The sequence below is a fragment of the Pseudopipra pipra genome, chromosome 6, assembly GCF_036250125.1.
Source record: "Pseudopipra pipra isolate bDixPip1 chromosome 6, bDixPip1.hap1, whole genome shotgun sequence".
NCBI lineage: Eukaryota > Metazoa > Chordata > Aves > Passeriformes > Pipridae > Pseudopipra > Pseudopipra pipra.
Window position 1 is genome coordinate 27,969,274 of NC_087554.1, and position 22,255 is coordinate 27,991,528.

Consider the following 22,255-nt stretch of genomic DNA (forward strand, 5'->3'; position numbering starts at 1 on the left):
ATTGCAATGTAAAATAATTGATACATCCTATTTATGGGGATATCTCATTCATTCTTCTGTGAATAAATACTGCAGTATAAATAAACCAGATAAATTTTAAACCCCCATAAATATGCAAAATAAATCATTTAAATCAAGATCCTTGATTCTTGTGATTGATTGCAGAATTCAGTTTAGGAAACGGTTGCAACAAAAAATTTACCAGCTTCCACATTAATCTCCATCCTCAATTTGTCTCTCAGCCATTACCAACAGTAACCAAGACCCTCTCGTGCATTTTCTGCTGTTAGAAAAGCAGTTTTAGAATTTCTGCATCATCTGTCAGCATGTGGACAAAGGAGTATTAGATGGTATTAGATTCTTATAAATTTTTACATTACAAAGCTACCTAATATTTAAGTGCTTTAAAAAATCAGAAAATGTAACTTTGCAGGGTGCATTTTGTCACTGTAATCACGTTTCCCTAACAGACACATGAGAGCTATTGAAACTTTGAGGAAGGAAAGAGAAAAAAGGCTGCAAAGATACCAAAGAAGCCGAAGTCTGAGTCCTCAAAAGCATCTGAGTCTGTTTCAGACTCTGGATCCAAGTCAGAGGGATCTAGATCTCCCTAGCAAACGCCGAGAATATCTGCAACAGCTGAGAAGAGATGTGGTGGAAAATACCAGGTAGGGCATTAGAAACCTCTCTTTCGGCCTAATGTTCATTAGCAGTGTTCACAATGGGTGCACATTAATGGTTGTTACTGACATCCAAGACTTCCGTGGCAGAATTCTTCTCAATATGAACACATTAACCTTTGGGATAGAAAGTGTTTTCAGGAAAAACATGTGCTTGATTAAAAAAAAAAATTAATTAAAATCTTGTGTCTAGTTTTATTTAAGTAACAAGTGTCCATAACAAGTGTCTATTATATGTGTATGATGCGGAATAGCCAAGTATTCAGTCTGGACTGATTAGAGACCAATCTGTCTTCTTACTACTTCACTGACTTAAAAGCCACATAGAATTCAGTTTCATTTCAGTTCAGAAAAGTTCTGCAACACTTCACCATTTAGAATTTCAGTTTCTCATTCCCCACCATATCCCCTAACAACTTTTGCTTCCTTTGTGGTCAGGAGATAGTTATTTTTCCAAAATAATAATCCACATGTGATATACCAAAGCCCTGACCTTAGATCATATGAAGAGCTGACTTAGAAACCAGTGAAATCACTGCAATAATCTCAGTGGTAAACTGGACTTGCAGTCTGAGCAGTTTTCCAAGGCTAATGTCCACTCAGCCTTTAGTAAGCAAAGAGAAACTTTTTGGAGGCCCATGTGGTGGGTTTCACTTGCTTTTCTGGCAAACTTTCCTGTTCCATGGTGAAATATGGTTTTCTCACGGTATTTTGTAGGGGTGACAAAATTTCCTGTAATTATGTATGTTTCCCCTTACTTGCCTATTTTTACAGAGTTCAAGAACCAAAAAGAAGAAGCATTCAGCATCCTTCAGACATTGAACTGCTGCTCCGAGACTACCAGAGGGCACGAGAAGAAACTAAAACTGAAATTGCACGAGCAAGGGACAAACTTCGGGAGAGAGCAGAGCAAGAAAAAAGACGTATAAGGGAACAAATATTTTCTCAGTTACAGAAGGTGAACATTATATCAAAAGCATAAATAATCTTGAAGTTCTCAGTATTTTCTTTTTATGTCATTTTTATTTGGTCCTCTGGGCTAGCATTGAGTAGTTGCATTGGTAAGGTAAAATCTTCAGTCTTTAACAACTACATTTCACCAGCAAGTTAAGTCAGGGGATTGAGAAGTAAACAAAGAACAAAAGCTGGGACTGAAAAGAGATCTTTAAAAAAAAAAAAAGCTTTTTCCCCTTAGAAGCATCCTAGCATTGGTTTAATAGCCTGGACTCTTGTATGTGAAGAATAACAGCAAAAGCTGCACCTTCCCAGACTGCCAAGTTTTGCAAGGTGATTCACTCTATGGCTTATATAATCCTAGTCTTTCTAACAAGCCTGCTTATTTAATACTTTCTGTAGGGCAACTGTTTTTGTCAACACTTCTTGAAAGAAACTGGACTTCTTTAGGTCACTCCTCTTTCATCTTTCAGGCTGTTATCACTGATTTGACTAGTTGCTGTGGACAGAAAGTTTTGTGTGGGTTTGTTTGTAATACTGTGATACCTATTACAGGAAGAAGTGAGGCTGAAGACTCTTGCAAGTACAAGCACTTTATGTACAGACTCCAGCCTCAGCCTCTCCTCTGGCCCAACATCTGGTTACAATAGCAGTAATACTGCTACATATACTGCAAGTAACTTCAGCAGCCAGGAAGGGCAGGTGAGAAACCTCTGGTCTGTGAGATAGATGTCTCCAGATGCTTCAACAATAGAGACATAATGCAGGAACAGAGAGCTTTTTCGAGATGATTTGTATTCTGTAACAGCTACTGAGCAGGACAAGTTTGCATCACGAGTACACAGATGAGTGACACGGGGTGCAGGGAGCATTACCATTAATTGCAAAGGACACTGACACTTTTATTTTTCTGCAGGGGTTTTTTGTAACACATAGATAAAAATCAAATAGTCATTATTGTCAGTAATGCCACCCTCTGTCAAATATTTTAGAAACAACAAGCCTTTTTCTTGTGATAAACCTGATAGAATCTGATATTCTCAGTGTGCCTCCCTCAATGATACATGCATTGACTTAAGAGTTTCTGTGTGTTAACATGGACTTTCCTGAAGCTACTTTTGAAGTATGCATCTGTGCTAGCTCCTTGCATTTTGTTTGCTAAATTTCCTGAGTCAAGGTATCATTTCATAACCAGAGGAAAGGCAAAGGCGTTACCTTATGATAAAGAGAAGCTTCCCACCTTGTAAGGCAGATTTGCTACTAATATTCCACTGTTTATGTAACACAATTTATTTTTCTCTGTTCACTGCAAAAACTCCCACTTCTGCACTTTCTTTCTTAAATCAGGTTTCTTCTGGAAATACATTGGTTTCAAGAGACACACGAGGTCGTTCAGCTGTTAGAAACAGTCAGCTTTACATGTTAGAGCAACTTCAGAAGGATTCAACATTTGGTAAGTATATCATACATCTGCTTATGTCCGAGTTGTATTTGTCATTTATGCAAATCAAAATCTGATTTGACCCTAGGTATTTTGAGGATGTCCGTACCATTACATGACTTCAGAAAAATACCATCAACCAGTAGCCAGAGCTTGCTTAGAATTTATTGAAGAAGTAAATGGTGATTCGTTCCCTCTAAAATTGGTCTTTTGATGTTGTTACATCAAAGTACAGCGTTCTGAGACAATATGAGGATAATGCTGTGAATGAAGGAAGGAAGCACAGGGGGGCTAAAGCTGCAATGACTATAGAATTGTACATGCAAGTTCTTATTTTTAGCCTCAAGACTTAAGTTGCCTGTTCTTCCTTAGGTTACTTTATTTTCTTATATGTGGTAAAAATTGTTAAAACTTGAGTAATGCAAGATGTAACTTGGTGTAATTGCCAATACACAGATTGTCTAGACAAGGGATGTTACCAGAACCTCATTAAGATCAGATGGACTGGGGGCTCCAATGGAGGACTGAAGTCCATACAATTGAGAATAGTGGTGGGTTTCCTTTTAATTTTTTTTTATTTCCTTATGGCTTTTTTGTTTCCTGCAGAAACCACCAGAATTCAGCCACCTCTTCCTTCTAGTAGCACCAGCTGTAGGTTCACTCATGGATTAACTATTTCTGTCAACTCCTCTTCAACAAAAGGATACCAAGATTTATCCAAACATATCTTGGCTAATGCTACCACTGAGGTAAGTATATAAGCAGAGTTTTCACTTATTTCTGCATCTCCTTGTGGAAGTTGTAGCAAAAATGGGTGGGAAAAGTCTTGTTCTACATTGCCAATAGTTATCTATTTGTCAGATACAGAGAGGCACACACTGAACAATTTTAAAGCATGGGGAAAAGTGAGCCAGGCTGCAGCCATGGGGTGCAGATTGTCACATGTTAGCTGGAATGTTTGAGTGAAGCTGGTGTCATTTGTCGTTGTTTTCTAAGGTAATGGCAGCATGCTCTCATAATCTGAGGAACCTCTACACATGCCAAGCAGCAGCTGGGTGGAAGTAAGTTTATGGCACGTCTTTATAATGGGTAGGCCTTTCTCTATACCTGGCCCTTGTGTGCAAATACTTTTGTCTTTGACAGATACCAATGTACAGAAAAAGAGGTGCAGGTGTACTACAAAGTCTTCCCTTCAGCAACAAGGCACGGGTTTCTGGGAGCAGGAGTGATAGAAAGACCTCTTTCCTATGTGTGGGGACTAGTGAGAGATCCTTGCAAAAGGCATCTGTATGACAGATCTATCAATACAGCTCGAATACACAAGAAGGTAACCAGCCACATTCACCTGGGTGAGTATCCACACAAACGACTGACCACCTTATCATTAAGATGGACTTTCTCAGCTCAGGTTGTCAGCCAGGAAGAAATTTAGAGGCATCTTATTTCATTTATTCAGGTCCGAATAAACATTTTAATTAGGAAATATGGGAACTTCAGCTTTGCAGGACTTTTCCAAAATAAGGATTAATTAACACATCTTGCTGAGAAGTACAACTACAGTACTGAAAGTAAAGATAAACCTGAAGTGGCTCGGAAAAGCATTTTAATGACATATTACAGCATATTAACTAGAGCTCTGCTTCCAGGCAACAAGTCAAAATAAAATATGCATCTGCATTTAAGGGGTAGGGGAAAATTGTGACAAGTTAAAGTTGTCAGTCTAATTCCCCTTTTTTGTTGTTTTGGGTGTTTTCTTTCCCCAGTATATTTAGTGACCGATACCTCCCTATGTTACCTAAAGCAACCCCGGGATTTCTGCTGCATTACTGTAGAAGCCAAAGAGGTAAAGTGAACATTCTCTCTGAAGCATAGAGGAGTAGTTGTTCTGATATCCTCGTTCAAGGACAAAGGAGAGAAAGAAGTAAAGTTCATCTTCCTATTTCCAGAAGTGCCAGTGTAACAAAAAGAAAAGCCATGCCAATATCACACAAGTGAATTATGTATAAAACGGTCTTGTGAATGACAATTGACAATCAAAGCCCATCAGGCTTTGACATAAGTGTCACACAGTCTATTCTGGTTAGAAACATTCAAGATTTTGACAAAAACACATTTAATATATCACATGAGAAACAATATTTCTCATTAAAAGAGCTCTTTTTAAGTAAGTAATATGATAAATATGCCTTATGGCAAACAAAGATATTACTATTTGCACAAATATACTACTATATGCATAAAAACTTTTTCAAGTTGTCACCTTTATATCTTGTCACATGCAGGAGAACTTGTCTGTCCTGGCTATTCAGTCTGTTTATGATGCATCCATGCCTCATCCTTGTAAAGAAGCAGTGAGGGGAGAGATTTTGCCAAGTGCTTGGATACTAGAACCTGACATAGTGAATGGAAGAGACATCACCAGAGTTATTTACATGGCACAGGTAAGATTTTGCTGTACGTCCAACTGTGAATGCAAAAAGCCTGTTACATAGCAGAACACTTAAGAGCTGGTAACAAAAACCACAGCCCTTATGCTATGCTCCATGAACTTTATGAAGTGACCATAAAAATTACCTCTACTTCACACTGTAATCTGGCATGATGCATAGCAGTGCCTGCTAGACAATCTTACTAGGATTGCAATTAAGCACACATTCCTGAGTTTTTACAGCATCTGAAGCTGCTTGTTTGGATACCCAGCTCTTCTGTAAAGGTTTATTAGCAGTTTTAGTGTATGTTTTGTTCTCACATGGCAAGCCATTGTTTGCGTTTTTGTCTTACTGTGGACACAGGAAGTCTACCTTGGGTTATACTATGTTAAAAAATGTCTGAAAATACTCGTTAAATTTTTCTAGCCTAAGTCATTAATTCTTTACAGTTAATAGACACAAAGAGAAGTAAAGATTAGTATTCCAGTTAAGAATTAAAAAATCCCACCATCCATTTTTTACAGACTCATCTGAAAAGTAGGCTCTCTTTGAGACAGTAGAACTTAGTATTTAAATGTGTAGAAGAAAATGCCATAATGTGTAAAATTTATTTAAGTGCTTATGTAGAGATAAATGACGTGTCTCAAACTAGTAATATTTAATCCAAGCTCAAATTCAAAAGCAATGTGGGTCATACCTGCTAGAAGTAACATCAAATAAATAGCAAAGCTTTGAAAGTCTATGGAGTATTGGGAAGGAAAAGATACAAACCACACAGTAATGACAGCATTTGGCTGTAAAATACTGTTGTGCTTAACGTATACTTGATACATCAGAGCTGTTCCAGGCTGGAGAAGTGTTCTGTTGAAAACCAGGTACAAACCTTAACATGCAGCCTCTCTTCTAATTCCTGCAGGTGGATCTTGGTGCCCCAGCTATCCCTGCAAGGCTCCTGAATTCCATTGCAAAGCGGCAGCCCCTGGTGATTGCTCGACTGGCACATCTGCTTGCTAGTTAGTGTTTGGTACAAACACAGACACTTCACAGCTGCTGACATTTCACAAGGAGACATAAATGTCAGTAAAGGTAATGGAAAATGCTGGCTCCTAAGGCAGCCACCACCAAGCCTCACTTCAGGAGCCTTACTGCTAATGCTGGACTATACAGAAATATAGTCAGAGAAAAGGATCATTTGTTTTAGCCAACGCTGCTTAGAAGAAATGCAGCAAGTTTAGTTGGGAACCTATCCTCCTAGAGACGGCAGTGGGAAACCTCCATGGAACAGCAGAAAGGTGTGCTGTCTTTAAAAAGAGCAGAGGAAGAGACTTTGCTTTACAATAGCCAGCATCTTAGAGTGTATTATTTAATTTGTGTTTGCAAGCAGTGATCAACCTTCTTTCCTTCAGTAAGATTAGGCTGGAAGCAGTACATGTATGGCTTGAGACCTTTTACAAGCTCTTGAGCAGAGCTGCAGAGCTGCAAAGCTACTTTCTAATGTTGAGATAAGTATCAAATGCAGAATTCCTAACTGTGTAGCTAAATCATTTATCTTAGCTAGCTCCCTATCCTGTCTTCCCCTTGAGAAGAGAAGTTAAAGCAGCACAATATCCATGAGTCATCCAACATCCTGGATAGATTTTTCTCATGTAATTGGCTGTCTGCTTGCAGCCAGTGTAAGGTGTTTCAGATTGCCCACTACACTATGCAGCATCAGTGGAAACCAACACACCTCAGGACAGTTTTACTGCACTGCAGAATCAGGTGCTTTGAAATAAAGAAACCAAACAGACAGTTCCAAACAGTGACACTTTGTAATGACTAGGGTAATACTCAGTAATCAGCTTGTTTCTAGAACTTAAATCCTGCAAGTAAGAGTAGCTCCAACATTTTTCCACAATGGCTTTTTCTATTAGCCCTTCTACAAGTTTACGCAAATGCATTAAGAGCTGAACATATAGCCTGGTCATACTCTTTAACACACTTCTTTGTTCATAGCATGACCAGCTGATCCACTGCAACAAGTATAGACCCTTCCCATTCAATTACCTCATGGGATTTCTGTTGAACTTAACTTAGTCCAACAAGCCTGCTGTCAGGCTTTACATGTTTGTTCAACATACTTCCTAGTTGGTTCACATATTCCTTAATTTAAACAAAACCACAACCAATTCAAATATCCAAATAACTTCATTTCATTCTTCAGCACAACAGTACAGAATCACTTTAGATATACCTAAGCAATAAAAGCTGCTATGTTATGCTTTCATTAGCTCAAAAAAGCCCACATTATTCAAGAAGCTCTTGCACTTTAAATTTGTCAAGTGAGAAATGTGTGTTCAAGCATCCACCTTACTGGAGTCAGTGCCTGCTACTTGAACAGTTACTTTCAGTAAAAGGTCCGTTTTCCCAGCATATGGTGAAGCTAGCTGCACTTCCTACCTTTGAGTTCAAGAGCCAAGATCTACTTTTACTATATCTTTGCACAGGTGTAATTTTGGCTCGCAGCTTCTGTGTTACTTCCTGTTACTAATATATTAAGTTTTAAATGAAAAGACAATAGCTATTTTAAATTGATACTTAAGAGCAATTTTGATACATGCCAGCCTAAGGCTTCCCCCCTAAACTAGACCAGGTAGTATAACAAAACTTTTCACTTAGAAATATGCTTTGTTTTATCTTTGGATAGTTGTGGTTACAATCTTAACACCAATATATTACTGTTCTTTTTTTTTGTGAGGCTCAGCCTCTTCCTAAAAGCCTGCCAAACTGAGTCACAGCATGGCTCACTTGCAGCATCATGCATTTTTTTCCATAATCCCTCAAGGAAGAAGTTTTCTGCTGTGAGAGAAATGACAGATTTCCTTTGGTGGAAACCCAGAAGGAAGAGTGAACAAGGCGCTACATTAAAACCCTAATAAAAACGAGGAGAAACAGCAGCACAGCATATTGGGTCTGTCCCCAGTGCTGCTTTCACAAATTTCCACTAAAGATTTGCTCAGTGCTTTTTTTCTCCTTTTATTTTGGACACGGCACTAGTGATAAAGCAGTTTTTGTAGGAAAAACATCTAGGGGGACTCCTGTTGTTCAACGATGCCAGTGCCTATGAAGGATAGTGTCTTATTGTACAGTGCATCAGATGTTTATTTTTATATATACTTTTTTCCTACGTTTACAAATTAAGTTATTTATATATGCTTGGTTTGAGCCGTTTTTATATGCTATCAAAGCTAAGTTTTATTTTTATTGGTATTGAATTAATGTAATTTTTTTTAATACACTCTTCAATTAATACTAAAAAGCCTATTTATATAAATGTTTTCTTTTGCAAATACAATATTTTATGGTACTTGCTAATGTATGGCATTGGTTTGTTTGGAAGGAAGAAACAAAAACCCAGCAGATATTGGATTTGTTAATCTACAACAGGCAAAACCCAACTTCCTGTAAGTTCCTGCTGAGCAGCAGATGATCAAACCAATTGTATTAAACCACCTAGGGTTGCATCTCTGCTCTTAAATCAAGGTTGCTGTTTTCATATCCACAATAAATGGTATTTTCTACACAAGAAAACGTGCCCCACCTTATTTTGCTCCAGCTATTTTTCCATCCAATATAGTTCCATAGATGGATAGCACAAGGGCAAGCTTGTGATAACAGCTGTGTGTCTCCTACTTGACTACTAAGGAATGCACATCAAATATGAACTTGTGGCACAAGAGTTAATAAGCCAGTCACTGCTTAAATTTGGGTTCTGTGACATATGTTTGTCCCAACAAAGGGTTGGTTTGGTTTTATTTTTGTATTTAAAAAAATGACATTGGCTGGAGCTTCTTCCTGAGTCCTGTTACACAACTAACTCCCCTGACCTGCACATTCAGAAGAAAGTTAATATAATACTGTTTTTCCTAATTTTCTTTTGAGAATTGTGAGTTTTCAGGGAAGACTGGCAGAAGAAAGGCCATAGACTCAGACCTAGCTTTCTGTGAGCTCTCTTCTCCCTACTGCTCTCCTGCTTGCAGCACCACTGGCACTACAGTTAGAGCAGAGCACAGGGAAGAGGTGCAACGCCTGAGGCGCTGGCACTGAGAGGAGTCCACCAGCCCAGTGGGACTGCAGAGTTGTCCATCCTCATGAGCACAGTCCCACTGCTGAGTGTCCACAGGCAGAAAATCAAGTGCTATACAATTGCTCCTAAGGTTTGGTTACAAAGTCAGGTGTCTGGATTTACAGAGCAAACGGGGCTGGGTACCATGGGGTTCCCAAGAACTGCAGTAACTGCATTAAGTCATAAGAACGCAGAAACAGAGGTGTTTCTTACCTGGGTCCCACTGGACAACTGACTGTCTCCTGGCCCATAGGGCACAACTGTGTTCTTTGGATGTTGTAAACTGCTTCCGAGGCTTGGCCACCTTTCAAATAAATCTTCCAAACGTTGTATTAGAGAAGGATAATGTAGGTATGTTGAGTTCATGAAAATGGCTGTAGCAATGGTATCTACACAAACAGTTTTACAATATCCAAATAAAATCCATGCCAGAGCCAAGAGCTCCTTTTTTTTTTTTTTTGTCCCACTGCCCCGCCTCCCCCCCTTTTATAACAAAGTTCTATTTCAGTAGAAGCAAAGCAGCAGCAGGCTGGATAGCAGGTGTTACTGTACTTTCTCTGCCCCATTCTTTGTGGCAAGGTACCTGTTTTGTTCTTCACCGTAGTACGAAGAGGTTATATACTGACAGCTTGAACATGAGACAAGACATTTAATAATGTTTATTATGACAAACAGCAATTTCAAATGAGATCTGCAGCAAAACAAAACAGCCTCAGGATGCAGGTATGGCATGATATGGTGTACTTGCTGCTTCAATTTGTATTCCCATGTCTTGCTGTATATGCAGCATGGCCTACTTTTAGGGACTCTCCTTCATTCACATCAGAAAACCCCTAAAATGAGCAATGCAGATGGAACATGCCAAATCTTTCAATACAGGGCTTAGTAAACAAGACAAGTCTCAGTACAGTTCAGACATTGAAGTGCCTCTACGGTTTCTCTCTCTGCATAACATATATTTTAACAGAAGCTACACTTCTGCTTAATGAATCCTGTCTGTGGTTTTTCTTAAATCACGGACTCCAAGATGTTCCCTTTTCTCACCTTATACAAGGAAGAGGTTAGTTAATTAGCAAGCTAAAAAATCCTGGTCTTTACTTTGTCTGGATGTTGTTCTTTAACACAGAACTTGCTTTCTGAAAAAACCTACACTAATAGGACACTCCTAGACAAAAGGAAGTAATGTCCTCACTGCTACCGGGCAGTGGGCAGGAGATCCCATGAGACAGCTAATGAGCTAGTCAGCAGCAGTCCCTGCCACAAACCTCAGTTTAAGGAAATACTTGGGGAGATCATATCCTTGGTGACAATCTGCCTGTAGGGGCAGAAAAATACCACTGTCCTCCAAGAAAAGGACTCCTTTCAAAATCTGCTCTCCAGCGAGCATCACAGTGCTTTTTCACTACTTTGTCTGCTCTTCCAGGCTGTAGTTTTCTTGCTGCAGCACCTCCTGACTGAAAAAACCCAAACTCAAGGCAAGAAGAATTACAAAAACCAGTGGATAGCAGCCAGATGCCATTTATGTTCACATACTATAAAAGTGTCTTAAAAATACTGTCTTCAGTAAAAAATATAAACAGATATTTTCTCCCTTATTTCTATTAAAACCCCTGGGAAATTACAAGTTCTGTTTCCAACAAGAGATGGAAAACCACTTTAGCATCTACATCCTTTAAGAATAATGCCATTGATGGTCTGGTGTATTTAATATGATTTAACTTTTAAAATGAGTCTTAAAAAATTAAAATCAAACCTTCAACATTGAGCTTACAATGAAAAATAAATATAGGCACATCTCTGTATCATATAGGTTCACGTTGTCCTTCCCCTGACAGTAGAGGCTTTCTTACAAGACAGCATGAGAAATCACATTGAGTTAAGAGAAGAGACAGACACCAAGGAACCGTCTCTCTGATCACAAAGACACTTGTCCACTTGAATTGATTCCTGGGTTTGGTCACAGCCTGTTGCTGCACAAATAAAAAAAGTGCCTGTAAGTTTAAAGAACAGCTGCTCTGAGCCATAATCAAGGTGCTTAAAGGACTTTTGACTTGGAGATCCATTTGCTGATGTAAATCCTTCAGCATAGTCGCCACAGCAAATGTCCACGAACAGTGCAGGTTTTGCACAAAGTGACCCCTTATCTGCAGTCTGCTCCCAACAGAGAGCTCCCAATCCATTCGGAAATGCTAGAAATCCCATTTGCGTCTTCATTAGTAATTTTTGCCCACAGAGTCCACCTCTGCTAACTTTGTGCGGTCACAGTACCTAGAGATCGTCTGGTCAGCTCACAAGGGTTAGTCCTGAGCTCCTTTGTATGATGTTCTGATACAAATACTCTGGACAGCATTTTCAGGTCTTTTAAGAAATCCTGTAACAAACAGACACAAAACAGAGAACCCTTACTAACAAAAGTCAACAAGGAGGCTTACTTAATTTTTCTAGTAAAGAACTTTAGAAGGTTTAACACATTGATGGTTTTCCAGTGATGACCCTAGATGAGCTACAGAACTGACTGCAAAGATGAATGCCTGTAGGTCTGCATGTTCAGTCTCCCACCTAACACCCACACCCTTCTCAGAAAAGATCACTGCCACAGTTTAAATGGTTCAACATCTCCAACATGCAAGTGCTCACCAGCCATGAAATACTGCCATTTTTAGCAAGGCATTCGGGTGGTTCCCTACATTTTGACTGTGGCCAGAATAGTGTGACTCCTCTAGAACAGTCTGACTCCTCTCACACTCTAGTGGTAAGAGTCACAGGGTTTTAAAGTGCACTTTGGGTCAGTTAAAATCCTACCCAACACGTCATTCTCAACTGGAACGCAGCAAGCACATTCAGGCTAGAACTGAGAGCTGGAAACTGGGCCAGCTGGTTTCAAAGCTGGTTTACAGTTTTCTTGGAAACATTTTCGCTGCATGGGCAATGTTGGATTCACACAAGTACAGCTTTCAGCCAAACAATAGCAACAGTAATAAGCTTGCTAGAAGCCGGTCCTTGGGCTGCATTAAGCAGGAATGACAGACAGGAAGGTTAGAGGCCTTACCTATATGAAATAGAAATACAAGAATTGGCTGTTTATATAGCTTTACTTTTATTTCACTTATTTTTCACACACATCTAATTACTTACTGAGGGCCAAGGGAGCTCTTCAAGGCTATGCAGGCAACTCTCTATTTCACTAGTTCTCATTAGTTCATGTTCTACAAGACCATGAAGCAAGAAAAGGAACAAATCCCACTGCAGAAGAGAAAAAAAAATATCAAAAACTCAAAAAGAAATGGATTTTCTGTTTGTTTCTTTATCCATACAGAATTCACATTTTTCTTTGGGATCAGAACGTGGCAAAAAGAAGCAAACACATTATTTATCTGGGTGTGACAATGAGGACAAGAGCAACATCCAAACTGAGTGAACAAAATTCTTCTACTTCATACATTGTGTCCTACCACAGAGTCTCATAATTTCCAACTCTCAGTTTACCAACACACCAAGTGTTTAATTCCTGCCTGTTCAAGAACAGCTTGAAAAATTATTTCCTCATTCTGAAATAAGCTGCTTTTAGCTTGCAACTAAATAGGGTGATTTTCAGCTTCATAGCTGGGGTGCTTATAGCATCAATATGCATGCAAAAATGAAAAGCTGATACAAAACATAAGAATGCAACCAATTACAGAGTCATGTGTGCCCAGCCCTCACCACATTCCAGGCCAAATGGAGCATTTTGCCATTTGTTCCTAAATGAAACTGTACCTTCCCGAGAGCCCCCCAGACAGGTATCAAACCCTGACAAGTAGCATGTGGTCCTCTCTTCACTACCCCTGCAGAAACAGCACCAGGTAAGAGCAGAACAAGCCCCACTGGCCTCGTTCACACAAGCCATCAGTGAACACTGTGGGCAGGCAGAACTCACACAGAGTATCTGACCAGAGCGGACAACTGGCAGCTCCACAGATCGGAACAAGCTTTACCTCTCGCAGCTTAACTTCTGCAAGGTAACTAACGTTCTTCTTGCTGAAGATCAGCTGCACAGGAACAGGTGTCCCAAAGTCCTCCTTCCAGACAGACAGCAGCAGTTTTAGAAGGCCATAGGTGGGATCATTCTTTACACGCAGCCTCTCGGGGCTCTTCTTTGGGGATTTGATTTCAAGACTCAGAGGAACACGATCTGAAACTGCGAGAAAAGGATGAAAAATGAACTTCTGCAGCTGCATTGTTTCCTTTTATAGTCATCATCTTGATACAACAGCACACTTAGTGAGTACAAACCAGTGAATCTAAGAGGACTGGAGTTTAGAAATGTGCAAAATTATGAGCTTTGAAACTATACAGACAAGTATTACATAGGAAGAGATTTATACTCCTCAGTCAAAGAATACCATTTGGTTGGCATATAGCCCCCATCTGGTTGGCATATAGCCTCAAGTCTTGAAAGACAACTGACTATATAAAGGTCAGTCTCATATTTAATTGAAGAGAACCCAGGTGTTACTCCCAAGGAGAGAAGAGTAATACAGTAAAACAACATTTAAATCTATAAACAGATTGAATTGTCCACAGTTTAGACTATAGGCAGAGTTACATAACTTCATACAAGAGAAATTAAAGCTGAACAGTGTTTAACTGCAGCTAAACATAGACAGATGCAAGAAATGAGATCTTCCTCAGTACAGTCCAATGGAATGGGGCAGATTTAGACTGCTGCCCTCCAGAATAAATTTCACAACATTAGATGTGAACTGCCTTCTGAAAAAATGAATTATGTATAAAACTTCTTAAGCAGGTTCTAAACCCAGGAAATGAGAAGGTTGCCCATTAAAAAATACCTACATTCAGATCACAAGCTACTGCTGAGAAAAACATCTATTTACACATTAGAGCAAGAGAAAAAAAAACAAACTGAAAATGCTCACAGAAGTCACAATACACAGGAAACAAGTTATTTCCATTCTTTAAAAAAAAAAGAAAAAAAGCCATAAAAACATAATTTAATGGAAAAGGTCCTTACTTTATGAAAAAAAAACCAAAGTCACCCACAATTTTTCAGAAGCAGAAATACTGGAAAACATATCCCATATTCAAATGAATGTATCAATAAATAAAAAACAATGGAGATGTGAACAAGGTCTGAAGGATGGTTAGTCACTGTACAATGCTGAATGTACATTCCGCAGAACGCAGAAGGGAATAAAAGCAACTACCCAAATCAACAGAAAAAAATCTGCAGACTCAATGACACCAAAGTGAATCAAACATCCACGAGCTCTAAATACTTCAGTCTCTGATCTCAAGGATTTAAGGGAATTTTAATAACAGATTTCAGTCTTAAATAGCTTATCATGACTGACTTACCCAGCAAAGAAGCCAACTCAACGGAGCACTTTGCCAGCTGCTGTTCTGATGTGGGACACATGAACTGGAAAATACAAAAAAAAATTGTATCTTTCTCCCCATACTACAAACTGGATAAAAGAGGCTTCACAAGGGATAAAAATAACTAAGCAGAACAGGCAATTTACAGCAAGAAGCACAGAGCTGTAATCAGGAGACCATTAAAGACTGAAAAACAAGAAAAGATCATATATGAAAAGGGGATCCACAAAGGCAAATTGAAGTAACAAGCAGATCTACATAGTATAAAAAAATGCAGTGCAACATTGCCACATTTGAGCTCAAACAAAAAACACTCAACTGCGCTCAGCTGTGAGGCAAGGCAAACTAACAAGTTTTCAGGTACTGAGACAGCTCAAAGTCTCAAAGAATTTTTTTGTTGCTTTTTTACATTTTTTACCTTTCTGCATTGAAGTGTCTGACTCAATCTTCCTAGCAAGCACTCCAACCAGACATAGTCAATCACTTCACCCTCATCCCGTGGGCCCACAGCAACACAGAGCACATCCTTGATGAAAAAGACAGCAGTAACTCACATATTAGTATCCTTCTCTTCCACAAACAAATCTTTGGACCTATGACAGAGCACTTCATAAGTAGCCCTTGGATTTTCATTAAAATAAAGCTAGTACATACATTTTAAAAAGACAGATTAAAGCTGAATTTTTCACAACCTTACCAAGGTATGATTTTCTATGACAGCTCTCACTAGTTATGAAGTCAAATTCAGCGATGGCAATGAGTTCATCTTCCTTAAAAATACTAGCTCTGAAAGCTCTAGATAAATCTGACAGTGCAGCAAGCAAGTTCAGGGTAGAAGTGCTGGGAAATCCAGAGCCCTCTTATATTCTCAGGGAAGCTTCAGTGTCAACACAACTTATCTTTCTGTTTTTATTTTAGTACAAGCAAGAAAGCTTTAAAGGATGTGAACTTGTTCCCACTCAATTGCTGGGAAAGCAAAGACAGTGATATCCAACATTACTGCTCAAAAAGACAAACGGCTGCAAAAAAAAAAAAAAAAGAGGCAGAACATGTAAAGGTAAAAAAGTGAAGTGTTCAGAATTCTTCCTTTCCTCATAGTTTACATATGATTGTAAGATTTTAACAAGAACAGTGACTAGTTAAAAGACTGGGAGAAATAACCAAAATGTAATTTAAACCAGCTTGAATATAAAATTGCTTGGATCTAAGGCTAAAATTAAGTCCACATCATCACCCTCTTTCAAAGATATTCTGATTCCCCCTCATTATAACTGAATGAAGGTACAGACTAATGAATTTGCAGACTGGCAAAAACCTTTCAATAGATCTGTACAGATTCATCAGACACTTAATTCAATAAAGAATTCCTGGTGTATAATACGGGATAGTCTACCAAGTTCTACAGACTTGAAAGGACCAACAGGAAATACTTTAAGCAGGGTCCAGGAGACTATCCATAAAAAGAGTAGGTCCACAAAAAAGTAACTATTTTGATATGCTGACTCTTCAGCATACAACTGTACACAACACTCACCATACTGCAGTTTCCATGCTAAACATATCAAGAAGGCCACACTGCCAATGCTACCAGAAATCCTGTATTTAAGATAGTACTCCTAACAGGGAACTCTGATCAGACAGCAAGCAGGTGGTTAAAAAATACCTGAGAACTTTCCACTGTGCTTCCTAAACACTCCCCACAGTCAGTTCCTTAGAACCAAAACATTCTCTTAAAAAAAACTCGAACAAAACCCCACAAAACAACAACAAAAACAAACCATAAAAATTCCATAAGCAATGAACCAAAAAACCACGAAAGTGAAAAACAGAAAGGGAGTTAGGGTGAGCCAGGAAGTGAACGCTACATACCTTAATCTCATTGATGACTTGAGAGGGAAATGGAGCACAGTGCTGACAGCCTGGAGGGCAGTCCCTTCTCAACTCCAGAGTATCCTCACTGGGCAAGGGAAATCCTGGGACTTTAAGCATTCTGTTGAAGGTTGCCTTCACTTCTCTTTTGATGAGTGCTACAGAGAACAGGGAACAAGTCCTGTCTACTTCAGTTTTTCTCTCCAATAAAATACAGAATTGTTTCCGAACACTATTAACCTCTCACAGCGAGGGCCATGGCGAATAAGGAAAAAAGACAGTTTACACTTTCAAACCCCTCTTACTCTGACCTCCCACTATACTTAATGGGCAGAGGCACATGTGCAGAGGGTGCATTAACCCACAGCTTTAGAAGGCAGCCACACATTACTGCCAGGTACCACTGGCAACTCATCTCATTTTCCATCAAAATATTTCAGTCTGTTTAAAAAACACTGTAGCTAAGCCAGGAGGCAATGCCAAAGTAGAAAGCTGATTCAGCATGACCATACCAGTTCAGCCACTGTGCCCATGAAAGCCGTACGTCTTCTACCAAAATAAGTTTTGATCAACATCCAAAACACTAAACTCCTGTGGCTGCAAACGGTGCTTGAATATTCCTCACCAGACTCTTGCATAACCTCTTGAAAAAAATCGGTTTTCAGAGATTCTGAAGAGTTGCCAGAGCAGTATTACAGCACCACACTTACCTTCAGCCTGCAGTAAAGACACCCAGTCCAAGAAGTGTTTGTTTTACAGAAGATTTCAGCTCTCTACACATGTAAACCATAAGGTGGCTTGAGAGAGCAGTTGTCTAGCATACATTGGAAGTGCTAAGACAAATTCAAAATAGATGACATTTCCAGAAGGAGCTTTCCTTAGAATTCCCTCTCTCCATCCTATGAGACTCTGTAACTAAAAATCACTTCCATGGGCCAAGACTGAAAGACCCCTAAATAAGATTCTTAGAGCTACAAATCATTCTTCTTATTCCTAAACAAGGAGGGACAGGGTAACTGCACACTTCCCACTAAAAGAAAAATTAGTATGACCAAGTACTTTACAACAGTAACTGTTCCTTGATCTCAGGAAAAAAAAAAAAAGTAGAATGCACAGGTTAGAAGCCCCAGTTCAAAGTAAAAGGACTCACCTGCAATGTTGGCAGAGAGCCAGCCACAGGCTTTTTCAGTAGCCAGTTCCACCGCAATGTTTTCTGCACTACTTAAAACCTTTACAGGGAGGACAACAAGTGATAGGAGATTTACTACTAGCCACAGCACTACGGGCAGTGAAGAGTCAGAATGAAGTCTAGAGGAAAAAAAGCTTAATTTTGGCATGCAACAAATAAACAGAGCACGACCACATCTGTGGGAACCGCTAGTTTGAGCAATATGACTGACCCGTGTTGATTTTCCAAACCTCAACTCTTGTAGAAATTGATGCTAAAACAAAAGCATTATCCTTGCAAGATGAATGCAATTTATACAACATTTTAGTCTCAACAGTTACCTATGAGCTAGAGTATCACTTTACCCAGAATATGCAAGGCAGCCTGGTAGAAGTGACTCTCCTTAGCTATCAGTCCTCCCATGAGGGCATTAATAGGTTCCCTTGACCTGAGCTATTAAGGGATAAGATAAACAGCAATGGAAAAATGGTAATAATCCAGACTTAAAGTCAGGGCCTTTAATAAATTTTAATGAATATACATACTGCTGCAGATGTCTCTTCTGGCAACAACACCCTTACTGCCTCAGGACCTTTCTTTTTGCAAAATCTACAAAAAAAAAGAAAGCATAGCACAAGATTAGTCAAAATTCTTGGACAACACTCAGAGGTTCATTACATGGCAATGCAATAAATCAGACCAAAAGAACCAGACAAGGAAAGGGTAATTACAAGCCACCAAACTGCAATATCGGTTTTCCAAACAGGGGAAATACAATAGCTGCAGTGGATGTCTGTGTGGAGCTGGATGCAGAGGAACACACAGCACCTTTTCCTTCCCACAGATACAGTATTAACTGGCTGGAGGCACAGCAGACAGTCACTCTAAGAAGAGCAGAGGTCATAGTTTATAATTACCAGAACCTGAGCATGACAGGCCAAGCTAAATTAGGCTTATGGATTCTTCAGTAAGAAGAGATGGGAAGGCAGAAGTTTAAATAAGTTTTCCTCCTTACTCTCTGCCTTTGATGAGTGCCTCGGCCCCTTCCTCACAAAGATGAGTGCACACCTCTTCAAGAAGTTTGTCATGACTAGCAGCATCCTCCTTCACTTTATCTTGCAACATGGCTTCAGCCCTTTGAACCAACTCTGCTACCAGTGTTGCCCTGTAAAAAAACCAAGAACAATCAGACAGACTGAAATCAGTACAAGAAAAAGCACACACTAAGTGTATCCAGCTGTTCTCCTCAGTTTAAGGGGATACTCATCTCAAGTGCAATAAACAAAAAAGAATCAACTGCTGTATTTAGTACTGTACCATCTCCTTGCTCTGTACGCAAGGAAGAAAGCGGCAATGAAGATATCAAAATAGTACTAAGACTCGAGTCAAAAGCCTTAAGATTTTAGTAGAAACATATTTGGTTACAGGTATACTTTCTGGTAGCAATGCCCTTGTATGCTCAATGGATAGTGCTCAGAAGTTCAAAGATGTCAACAGCAGCCCAGTACAACCAGCATTCCTTATGGGCTGATATCATTTAATGTCTTCAGCAAGTTGGACAATAGAACAGTGCAAAACCCCGAGCAAGCTCATGAGTGACATGCTGGAGGGCAGGGCTGCCACACAGAAGGACTGCGAAAAGGTGGAGAAATGGGCAGACAATGAGGTGGCGACTGTGCACTGTACAGGCTGGGGTCTCCTGGCTATGGAGCAGCTCTGCAGAAAGGATCTGGAGTTCCCATTAGACAAAGTGAGTTGGCAGCATCCAAAGAAGGCCAACATTATACTGGGCTGACAATCACAACAGTGCAGCCAGCAAGTCAAGGGAAGTTACTGCTTCCCTCACTGCCATGAGGCTGCATCTGGAGTAGTGTGTCCAGCTTTGGGACCCCAGGACAAGAAAGCCATGGACAATTTGAGAAACTGCCAGAGAAAAGAAAAAAACCATTAAGATAATTGGGATGCTGGAGCATGTGGCCCCCAAGGAGACTGGGGTAGTCAGTTCCACTTAGCCCGGAGAAAAGAAAAAGGTGAAGGGAGAAGAAAAGGTTACAGAGAAGACAGAATAAGACTCTTCCAGGAAGAGCACAGCTAAAGGTTGACTGGCCATATGCACAAGCTGGAACAAGGGATATTCTAATAGGATATAAGGAAACATTTTTCACAAATCCTGGGTAAGTTAAGCACTGGATGGTACTAAGAGGTTGGCTGAATCCCCATCCTTTAAAGGCGGAAACTTTTCCAGTTGGAAAAGGTGTCAATAAACCTGATCTAATCTGAAAGCTGGCCCTTCTTTGAGCAGGAGCTTGGTTGCAATGACCTCCAGAGGTCACTTCTGATATGAGATTTTTCTATCATTAGCAAGAATGTTCTGAAAGGGATATAAAGTCTCAAAATGCTGCATTATGTTCACAACCAAGTGTTATACCTCCTTACACACCTCCTCTCTGCATCTCTTCAAAAATTCCTCTCTGTGATGGCAATAAGACATTTCTGGTCATAGTTTCATGTAGCCTTAGTGGTCTGCTATGCAGCATACTCTGAAGGAAGCTTTCTTTCCCCCATACACACAAGTTCAAAGGACCAACTCTTTGTCTCATTATAATGTAAAGTCACTTCTTAAGTCACAGAACAGATTACCAGCACTTACTTAATGTGCTTAACACAGTTGGATCCCACCCTCTCTGCCACAAATTCAACTGTTCTCCGTAGGGAAGAAGGTTGGTTGTGGAAGAAGGCCTGTTCCAACTCCACCTGTTCAAGAGAAAGTGCTACAGTTGATTAGAGCACTCCACCCAGACCCTTCTCTCATCAACACAGATGAATGGACAGAGCTACCATCTGGAAATGTACTAAAAGGTATGCAATTTGCCTACACTAGAACTTTCTGCTACTGCAGCATTCATCATCCCTGTAAATTAGTTACTCCCTATTCCCTTTTAGCCATTTAATCCAAGTTCGTTATCAGGGTTTCTGAAACTACAAAAGCACATGCTCTGGAAAGGGAAGAATGGGAGAGTTCTGACAGCACCTACTAATAATGAGTCACCACATAGGGCTTGTTTTGGAAAGAAAGGATCCTGTCTTCTAAATACAGGTTGGTAATCCTGTAGGCTCCTACACAGGTTGTTCTTTAAGCGGAAAGCATGGCTACAATCTAACCAAAACAACATATGAGAAACATACCAACATTTTATATTAAAGAAGAGGGAGAGAGATAAACAGACTAGTTGTTCCAATTGCAAGAATGTTTACTGAAGTTATCTGGATTTCAACACCCACATGGTATCCCAGCCACACAACTGTAACAGAAAAACAGGGAGAGAGGATACCTGACTGTTAAGCACAATGTTCTCTGCTGCCCAGGCCCATTCTCTTCTTTCCCTGGTATTAGGATAATACTGTGTACAAGCAATTTCTCCTGCCCCATTTCCCCTTCTGACTCCCTAATTTTATTACCTGCAGTTTCCGCTGTGTGACAGAAGCCTTGGGTGCTAAAGACTCTGCAGCTGTGGGAGTGATTTTTCTTATAAAGCCACCATTTTTTGCTCCACTACCAGCCACAAAAGAGGCAAGTAGTTTACGCAGCTCACCTGTACAGGAAAACATGCAAAACCAGTCATCATTGCCAAAAGCAAGGGGAAAAAAAAATTAAATCAAAACTCAAGAGAGAGAGTTTCACTTTGCCAGTTCTGTTCCTAGAGCAGATTCTCTCTACTTCCACGAAAGCGGAAGTTTTAGAAAAGCAGAGGAGTATCCCACACATTTAACTGGCACGGCATAGCAAGGCAGGCAAGGCTCTGAACAGAAAAGAGGCAGCTTCCAAAAAAGGGTCCATAGCACACTGAACTTGTTCAGAAGGATCAGGAAGCAGTCATTTTTATATATTTCTTTTTAATGTGGCAAATAAGAACTGTAAAGTCTACAAGGACAACAAGGCAAGCAGAGTTACACAAAATTCCAAAAGGGGCAGGAGAAAATACCAGAGGAAAAGCTTGATGACACGTTCAACTCCTAGAAGATTTTGTGATGCAGGTTTAACATAGTTTTCCTACTAAGTTCCAAGAAACAGAGCACTATATCACCATATGGTGCTCTATTATCTACAGAGAGGAATTTTACCAATGGCAGACAATCCTAGGAAAAAACTCTCTCAAACAACAACCTGACAAAACACAAGGGCACAAAAGGATTCTTCCCCTCTGCCTGGAAGCAGAAATATGCTCAAGGACC

The 22,255-nt window shown here is 39.8% G+C and overlaps 3 protein-coding genes across 5 annotated transcripts in view; 2 read left to right on the top strand and 1 right to left on the bottom strand.

Moving 5' to 3' along the window:
• STARD9 (StAR related lipid transfer domain containing 9) overlaps window positions 1-9,074 on the top strand; it is a 102,377-nt gene extending 93,303 nt beyond the window's left edge. For 2 of the 3 annotated variants that reach the window (XM_064658149.1, XM_064658150.1), the window contains exons 5-14: window positions 471-668; window positions 1,455-1,638; window positions 2,190-2,336; window positions 2,982-3,087; window positions 3,682-3,824; window positions 4,072-4,136; window positions 4,219-4,424; window positions 4,839-4,918; window positions 5,358-5,516; window positions 6,421-9,074. In XM_064658149.1, the coding sequence (XP_064514219.1) occupies window positions 471-668; window positions 1,455-1,638; window positions 2,190-2,336; window positions 2,982-3,087; window positions 3,682-3,824; window positions 4,072-4,136; window positions 4,219-4,424; window positions 4,839-4,918; window positions 5,358-5,516; window positions 6,421-6,522 (1,390 nt within the window). In that variant the 3' untranslated portion in view covers window positions 6,523-9,074. The remainder of the gene's footprint in view (window positions 1-470; window positions 669-1,454; window positions 1,639-2,189; window positions 2,337-2,981; window positions 3,088-3,681; window positions 3,825-4,071; window positions 4,137-4,218; window positions 4,425-4,838; window positions 4,919-5,357; window positions 5,517-6,420) is intronic. The other variant, XM_064658148.1, reaches the window with a different exon arrangement.
• Window positions 9,075-10,248: 1,174 nt separating this feature from the next.
• Window positions 10,249-22,255, bottom strand: part of CDAN1 (codanin 1) — a 35,576-nt gene continuing 23,569 nt past the window's right edge. The window contains exons 18-28 of the mRNA XM_064658165.1: window positions 21,482-21,615; window positions 20,673-20,776; window positions 19,038-19,187; window positions 18,568-18,631; window positions 18,005-18,083; window positions 16,855-17,012; window positions 15,404-15,511; window positions 14,965-15,028; window positions 13,584-13,786; window positions 12,745-12,852; window positions 10,249-11,980 (exon numbers count right to left, since the gene is read on the bottom strand). Coding sequence (XP_064514235.1) covers window positions 11,855-11,980; window positions 12,745-12,852; window positions 13,584-13,786; window positions 14,965-15,028; window positions 15,404-15,511; window positions 16,855-17,012; window positions 18,005-18,083; window positions 18,568-18,631; window positions 19,038-19,187; window positions 20,673-20,776; window positions 21,482-21,615 — 1,298 coding nt within the window. The 3' untranslated portion in view covers window positions 10,249-11,854. The remainder of the gene's footprint in view (window positions 11,981-12,744; window positions 12,853-13,583; window positions 13,787-14,964; window positions 15,029-15,403; window positions 15,512-16,854; window positions 17,013-18,004; window positions 18,084-18,567; window positions 18,632-19,037; window positions 19,188-20,672; window positions 20,777-21,481; window positions 21,616-22,255) is intronic.
• The window catches only part of LOC135416734 (uncharacterized), a 28,847-nt gene continuing 26,214 nt past the window's right edge, over window positions 19,623-22,255 (top strand). The window contains exon 1 of the mRNA XM_064660055.1: window positions 19,623-19,772. Coding sequence (XP_064516125.1) covers window positions 19,623-19,772 — 150 coding nt within the window. The remainder of the gene's footprint in view (window positions 19,773-22,255) is intronic.